General features: G+C 40.0%; 2 protein-coding genes across 2 annotated transcripts; both read right to left on the bottom strand.

Moving 5' to 3' along the window:
- Positions 1 to 364: 364 nt before the first annotated feature.
- On the bottom strand, positions 365 to 2,233 carry LOC150044787 (uncharacterized). The gene is made up of 2 exons (XM_090320723.1): positions 1,368 to 2,233; positions 365 to 1,283 (listed from the first exon to the last, which is right to left on the bottom strand). The coding sequence occupies exons 1-2, from the start codon at positions 2,147 to 2,149 to the stop codon at positions 623 to 625; spliced, it is 1,443 nt and encodes a 480-aa protein (XP_090176849.1). The 5' UTR covers positions 2,150 to 2,233; the 3' UTR covers positions 365 to 622.
- LOC150044786 (zinc finger protein 717-like) lies at positions 2,176 to 7,583 on the bottom strand. The gene is made up of 6 exons (XM_090321171.1): positions 7,510 to 7,583; positions 6,281 to 6,377; positions 4,569 to 4,692; positions 4,004 to 4,087; positions 2,354 to 2,721; positions 2,176 to 2,271 (listed from the first exon to the last, which is right to left on the bottom strand). The coding sequence occupies exons 1-6, from the start codon at positions 7,581 to 7,583 to the stop codon at positions 2,176 to 2,178; spliced, it is 843 nt and encodes a 280-aa protein (XP_090177297.1).
- Positions 7,584 to 8,321: the final 738 nt, after the last annotated feature.

Below are 8,321 nucleotides of genomic sequence, written 5' to 3'. Positions count from 1 at the left end.
CAAAGGGCTTCTCTCCTGTGTGTGTTCGCTGATGGGAAGAGAGGTAGGACTTTTGTCTGAAAGACTTTTCACATTCTCTACAGTTATAAGGTTTCTCAACGGTGTAAATTCTATGATGCACACCGAGATATGACTTCCACTTGAAGGTCTTTCCACTTTGGTTGCATTCATAAGGTTTCTTTTTGGTGTGAGTACTCTGGTGTCTGATCAGAGCTGACAACTGCGTGGAAATTTTCCTAAGTCCTTCATCCAGAGGGTTTCTCTTCTGTGGGTGTTTGAGTTTGGGAAGTTGGGTGTGACTTCTGAGAGACAGATTTTGCACACTGGCTGTACTCATCGGATTGCACCTCTGGATATTTGCTCTGACATTTTGGAATGGATATTTTCTTCCTTGAAGAATCCTCACCTTCTCCACATGGATTCTCCCCGTTGTACATTTTTTTATGTGCAGTGACTGTAGATCTTAAGGACAATCTTCTTCCACATTCAAATGGTTTTTCTAATGCAGGAGATGTGACCTCTGCTTCAAAGACAGTTTATAATCTCAGGGTTCTCTCTTGCATGGGTTGTCTGATGCAAAATGAGTTCTTATGTAGTTGAAAGATTTTCACATTTATTATTTCTAAGGTATCTCACGTGTGTGAATTCTCCTATGTCTTTTGAGATGTGAGTTCCGGTTATAGGCCTTTCCACACTGTTGACATTCATAAGGTTTCTCTCCTGTGTGAATTCTTGTATGTAGGTTGAGAGCAGATTTCAAGTAGAAGGACTTGTTACATTCCTTACATTCAAAGGGTTTCACTCCTGTGTGTGTTCTCTGATGTAAAATGAGGTGTACTTTCTTTCTGAAAGACTTTCCACATGTTGTGCATTCATAAGGTTTCTCTCCTGTGTGTGTTCTCCAGTGGTTTTTCAAACTAGTCTTGTAACTGAAGGATTTGTCACATTCCTTACACTGGAAGGGTTTCTCTCCTGTGTGTGTTCTCCAGTGGTTTTTCAAACTTGTCTTGTATCTGAAGGATTTGTCACATTCCTTACACTGGAAGGGTTTCTCTCCAGTATGTCTTCGCTGATGGGAAGAGAGATGTGACTTTCGTCTAAAAGACTTTTCACATTGGTTACACTTATAAGGTTTCTCTCCTGTGTGAATTCTTGTATGTAGCTTGAGATCGGATTTGAAGTAGAAGGACTTGTCACATTCCTTACATTCAAAGGGTTTCACTCCTGTGTGTGTTCTCTGATGTAAAATGAGGTGTACTTTCTTTCTGAAAGACTTTCCACAGGTTGTGCATTCATAAGGTTTCTCTCCTGTGTGTGTTCTCCAGTGGTTTTTCAAAGTAGTCTTGTAATTGAAGGATTTGTCACATTCCTTACACTGGAAGGGTTTCTCTCCTGTGTGTGTTCTCCAGTGGTTTTTCAAACTTGTCTTGTATCTGAAGGATTTGTCACATTCCTTACACTGGAAGGGTTTCTCTCCAGTATGTCTTCGCTGATGGGAAGAGAGATGTGACTTTCGTCTAAAAGACTTTTCACATTGGTTACACTTATAAGGTTTCTCTCCTGTGTGAATTCTTGTATGTAGCTTGAGATCGGATTTGAAGTAGAAGGACTTGTCACATTCCTTACATTCAAAGGGTTTGTCTCCTCTGTGGGTTCGCTGATGAGAAGAGAGGTTTGACTTTTGTCTGAAAGACTTTTCACATTTGTTACTCTTATAAGGTTTCTCATCTTTGTGAATTCTGTGATGCAAAGTGAGGTTTGACTTATTTCTGAAAGACTTTCCACATGTGTTGCATTCATAAGGTTTCTCACCTGTGTGAATTCTATAATGCACATCCAGATAGGACTTCCACTTGAAGGTCTTTCCACATTGATTGCATTCATAAGGTTTCTTTTCTGTGTGAGTTCTCTGGTGTTTGTTCAGAGCTGATACCTGGGTGGAAATATTCCTATGTCCGTGTCCACAGGGTTTTTCTTCTGTGGGTGTTTGAGTTTGGGAAGTTGGGTGTGACTTCTGAGAGACAGATTTTGCACACTGGCTGAACTCATTGGAATGCACCTCTGGATATTTGCTCTGACATTTTGGAATGGATATTTTCTTCCTTGAAGAATCCTCACATTCTCCACATGGATTCTCCCCGTTGTACATTTTCTCATGTGCAGTGACTGTAGATCTTAAGGACAATCTTCTTCCACATACAGTACCTTCAGGTGTTTTCCTTCCTTCCTGGTGTATCTCATGGGCAAGGAGAACAGGCCTATCATAGTCTTCTGTGTATTCATTATGGTCTTGAGTGGGTTCTCCCACATCAACACAATTATGCCTAAACGATATGGCCTCTGGGTTTAATACCTTCTCTTCTGCACCATATTTCAAGTACTGCAGCTCATGTGGACTTTCATCATTTTGAGTGAAATGCTCAGAATATCTGAGGAATTGTTCAACTGCAGGAGACACAGCAGGCCTGTATGCAGCATGCATCCCTTCGGGCTTACTGGAGAGAAGCATGCTCTGACACTCATTGAGCTTGTCTGTCCTCAGCCCTAAGGAATCCCCATTATTCCTCATCAGCTCTGGCTTCTGTTTTGAACTCAACTTAAAAGTTGGGACTAATCTCACTCTTTCCTCCTCTGTGTTACTATACATACTTTCTATTTCACACACACATTCAGCTGGATTTTCCTCACAGGTTTGAGTCATTGCCTCCATCTTTTGGATATCTAGAATGAGTCATGGGAAAAAAAATACAAATGAGAACCAAAGATCCTGTAACGGGAAGGTAAAGACTTTTTCTTCCATCCTAACTGTTAAAAGCTTTTAAAATATCGAAGCAGGAATTGATTTATGAGAAATATATGCTTTTCTATCTAGTGTTTTAGTTAAGAAAGTAATACTGATATTTTACAGAGAAAAATGTTTTTGTGTGTTTCCTTTTTTTTTTACATCAGAGGAATATTTCCTCAAATTCCTCAACTTTGTACTGATAAAATTTTGAGCTCAATACTTACCTTCGTTATTTACTTTCTTTCAAATATTATTAGCTTGATCATGGGAGAAAAGCTGCTTTCTTGACATTCACATTTTTGAAATATCTAATACATTATGCTGCTGTGTTTCTGAACCATTAGGTGACACTTTGCCTTTCACATAATGGTTTATGCATTCAGTTCTAACTACTCATTATGAATTATTGAGGTATCTGTGGGAATTTTAAATTTTGTGTTTCTCTATCTTAGACAAAGTCTCATGAAAATTCCGTCCTAACACTCCTGCTCGTCATAACCATGGAAAACCAAAGATACTCCAGATCACCACCTAGTTAATTATCCTTATTAGACTAAAAGCTTTGCTTTTGGACCTCAGTCTCTGCCCACCACTGATAAACTATTTTGGATTTCAGAGTAGAACAGCTCTGATGTATTCCTTCTTTCCGCACACCTGCATACTCTTAGTTTCCAATAAAATTAAATCTCTTTGCCCTCTTTCTTTCTTCCTTTTTTTGTCAGTTGTGGGACTAGAACTCAGGGCCTGGACACTGTCCTTGAGTTCTTCAGCCAACACTACTGCACTACCACTTTGACCCACAGGGTCACTTTCAGCTTTCTGGGGGTTATTTAGAGAGCAGTGTCTAAAGGACTTTCATTCCTGGGCTGGCTTTGTACAGAGATCAGCAGATCTCACACTCCTGAGTAGCTAGGATTACATGTGTAATCCAGCAGCACCTGGCAGAAAATGAATTCTCATTTTCTACATTATTTACTTTATTCATTTTGTTCCATAGCGACTTCCACAAAAAGAAAGAAATTGCTAACTTTACTGATACAAATTAGTAGATCTCCATATGAATTCTTTTTTCACAGGCCTTTGACACAAGGATCACCTACCTTTCTGACACACACAGGACACAGGGAAACTAGCAATATTATCCCTCCATACAGCACAAGAAGAACTTACCCTCTGAGTACAGGCCTCAGTATCACTACATGTGATGATGTAACTCACCTGTGAAGTTCTGGTCAGAGGCTCCCCATGGTTCTGTACCTTGCTCCAGCTTGGCAATCAATGGAGGTTTAGCAAAACAGTGCCCTGCTAATAAGAAGTAGTGGAGAACTATTGCTCATGCTGGGTCATCACTGCTCTAGAATGTCACACATATTGTTCACAAGGCTGATCCTAAATCTTGTTTCTCTTATCTCACTGGTGGCATGGTTGACAAGCCTAGGACTTTGCATTCAGTTGGCTAAGTAATTGTCTGGCATGAACTTAGATCTCTTGCTTCAAGCTACAATTCTATCAGTTTGAGTCCAGGAACCACTTCCAGTTCTGAGTAGTTAATTGGAGATAAGAGCCTCATGGGGATTTTTCTGCCAGTGATGACTTCAACCCCAAATTCTCAGATTTCAGCCCCCTAAGGAGCCAGGTTTACAGGAGTGATGCACTGAAATCAGTGCCTGATTTAGTGTGCAAATCCTGTCGACTGGAATCTTACACTCCAATAAGACAAATAGTCATAAATCCACTACAAACAATGACATTGACCTTGTACATTATTATGATTTTTGCTCACCCAAGGACACCAAGTTGCTGTAGGTTTCTAGCATGACATTCCTGTACATGGTTCTCTGGGCAATGTTCAGGATCTGCCACTCCTGCCAGCTGAAGTCCACAGCCACATCATCAAATGACACCAGCTTCTGTAACAGCACATTTCCATCAAGTCATTAGCCCCGAGGCATAAGAATACCAAGTGTGAAAATGCACTCTTCTATGTATATGTCTTATCTTACATCAAATGTTTGGAGCTTGCTCTGTTATCTAGAGAGTAGGGTAAAGAAAAATTAAACCAGAAATGTTTGTGTCTATTAACTTAGCAATTAGTATTACAATGTTTCTGCTGGTAGGATTACACATAAAGAAGCAATGCTGAGGAGTTTATAACCTGGAAGGATATAATTACCTATACATAGGTGTCTGAAAGACTTCCTTAGCTTAATTTGATAAAATTATTATTTCTCAGGATAACCAGGAAGTAAACAAATTATTTTTCCATATTTTCATATTTTTCCTAACTGAATATCCTAATTTGGTCTTTTATAAAGAGCTCTTGTAAGCAAGCAGAACAGATTCAAGACATCACATGGAACACATATCCAATTCAGACATCTATGACAAGTAGAGTGTCCAGGGGAATGTTTAAGTGAGTGACAATACCCAAGAATGTAGCTCATGGGCCAGGAGTGTAGCATAGTCATAGAGTAGTTGCCTAGCTTGAACGAAGCCCTGGGTTCAAATCCTTCATACCTCATACAACTGAAAGAAAAGCCAGAAAGAAGTGGCACTGTGGCTCAAGTGGTGAAGTGCTAGACTTGAAAAGCCAGAGGACAGTGCCCATCCCTTGAGTTCTAGCCTCAGGACTGACAAAAAAAGGAAAAAAAAAAAACAAGAAAGAAAAGGAAAAAAATGAAGCTAATGAAGAGCTTGGAATGTGGCTTAGTACGGAAGTGATTGCCCAGCATTCATGAAGCTCTGAGTTCGATTGCTCACTATGACATAAATCAAGGAAGCCAGAAATGGTGCTCTGGCTCATGTGGTAAAGGGCTAGTCCCAAGTCCAAGAGTTCAAGCCTCAACAATAAGAAAGTAGGGAATGATTGATGGAGCACTTAAAAGTTATGACTTCTCACAATAAAAATATCCTATCTTGTACTACCAGTGGCTACTCAGAAGGCTGATACATGAGGACTGAGGTTCAAAGCCAGCTCCTGAATAAAAGGACACTCATCTCCAGTTAACCTCAAGAAAATGGGAAGTGGGCCTTGGTTCCATGGTAAGGGTGGTGGCCTTGAGCTAAAGAGCTCAGGGACAGTGCTTAGGCTCACTTTCAGTCCCATGATCCAACAAAAAAAAACAAAAAAAGTCACTGTTGGGAGTTTGGCCTAGTGGTAGAGTGCCTGCCTAGCTTGCACAAAGACCAGGGTTTGATTCCACGGTACCACATATACAGAAAAAAAGGCAGAGCTGGTGCTGAGGCCCAGGTGGTAGAGAAAGTCCAAGGACAGTGCTCAGGCCCTGAGCTTATGCCCAGAACTGCCCAAGAAAAAAATCTTTTGGGCTTTTGTTCCTGGGACTGGCTTTGAACCTGATCCTCAGATCTCAGCCTCCTGAGTAGCTAGGATTTCAAGTGTGAGCCACTGCACACAGCCTGCTACTAAAGTTCTAAAAATGGAACTGTGGTCACCGATACCAGATACTTCCTAATTAAAAAAGGAAAATGTAGTGCCAGCACAAAATTTTGTGACCTTTGCGACCTCCTACAGACGGAATGAAGGTTGGAAGGGACTAAACAGTTTCCTGACCAAGTTAGCCATGCAATAGGCCTACATGGAAGAATGTGGACAAATGTATAGGAGTTTCAGGAATATTCAAGAAGACAGAAATGTGAAATACAACCACCACCTGCAGGGCAAAGAAAAGAAAAGAAAGAGGGATTTGATCTAAAAATAATAGAACATTTTAAAAGTTGGAATAAAATATCATACTAATTTCTTGAACAGAGTGTAAAGGAGAGGTTAAAAGGACTGCTCAGGGCCTGAGCACTGTCCTTGGGCTTTCCTTAAGATTAGTGCTCTATCACATGAGCCACAGCACCACTTGCAGCTTCTCTATGTATGTGGTAACTAGGAATTGAACCCTGGCCTTCATGCATACTACACAAGCTCTCTACTACTAGGTCAAACTCCAAGACCCCAAAAGGAGAGACTATTGACTCCCTCACTGAACCCAATACATATGAATAATGACCAACAGTACTTCCAATCCAGCCATGCTTGACAATACTGGAGATGAACGCTGGCTGAACACAAAAGGGAAACCTATCTGTAAAGTAATGAAAGAGAACAATCTTCAATTCACAATCCATTAAGCAGACAAACTCAAGTGGGTCTAGGGCTCAAGTGGTTGAGTGCTTGGCTTGAGAAAGCCCAAGGATAGTGCCCAGGACCTGAGTTATACCCCCAGGAAAGGCATAAAAAAACAAAAAACAAACAAAAAAAACTGAAAAAAACCCTACAGTGATAATTTCATCTAAATTTTGATTGTGTTACAAGACATTATCATGCTTCATGAGAATAACAAACCATGCCAACATAGTCATATACCCAGGACAAGGTAATTAAAATAGTATATGTTTAGGTAATTATAAAGGAATGTATAAACAATATATTTCATGTAACCTCTCTGAAATAATTTGTAGAAGGGAAACTTATAGCACCATATTCGTGATTCCTAATGCGTGAAGATTCAATATATAAATAAGTGTTTTAAAAACAAAGTATACAGATTAGTGATATAGATTCATTAATATTGCATATGGATTAGTGATATAGATTCATCAATACTGTATATACTTGATAAACATGAGGCCCTGAGTTCAAATAATTACTCAACAGAAAAAAATGGGCAATAGATTCACATTATAAATGGAATTATTTCATTGGAAAGTAAGTATACTGTATGATGTCATATACTGACACTGTGAGAATATTGCACACTTTTGCAGTAATAATACAGTGAAGTATAGTCATCATGTCCTTTTCCTATGCCTTCCATGACCAAGAATAAGACTGGGCAGGACATTTATTTTCTTGCAGTTCTATAGAATAACAACAATTTTTGTGCATGTGTAACTTCTTCTGAAGCCCTAGGCATTAGCCTGAGGATGGTCTTTTTTCTGTACATAAAATTTCTAGGGGGGCCAGGAGTTTGGACTAATGCTAGTAGAGTGCTTGCCAAGCATGTATGATAGTCCGGGTTCGATTCCTCAGTAACACATACATAGAAAAAAGCCGAAGTGGTGGTGAGTCTCAAGTGACAGAGCTCCAGCTCTGTCCAAGGACAGTGCTCAGACCCTGAGCTCAAGCCCAGGCCTGGTAAAACAATTAATTAATCAATTAATTAATTAAATTTCTAGTTAATTCTTTATGTAGAAAACAGTCAAACTATCAGACTAGATTATAGCTACTACATCATAAATAACCTTTTGATGCCGGGAGTTTGGCCTAGTGGTAGAGTGCCTGCCTAGAATGCACAAAGGTCCAGTTTTGATTCCTTGGTACCACATATACAGAAGAAAGCCCGAAGTGGTGCTGAGGCTCAAGTGGTAGAGCTCTAGCTTTTGAAAGTCCAAGGACAGTGCTCAGGCCCTGAGCTCCAGCCCAGGACAGGCAAAAACAAACAGACAAACAATAAAAGGAACTCTGAAGCTGAGAGTTTAAAGCTCCACCCTGGGCTGGGAGTTTGGCCTAGTGGTTAAAGTGCTTGCC

The sequence above is a fragment of the Megascapheus bottae genome, chromosome 29 (genome assembly GCF_031878675.1).
Source record: "Megascapheus bottae isolate mThoBot1 chromosome 29, mThoBot2.hap1, whole genome shotgun sequence".
Taxonomy (NCBI): domain Eukaryota; kingdom Metazoa; phylum Chordata; class Mammalia; order Rodentia; family Geomyidae; genus Megascapheus; species Megascapheus bottae.
The sequence above is the reverse complement of the archived record's forward strand: the minus strand, read 5'-3'. Positions and strand labels throughout refer to the sequence as shown.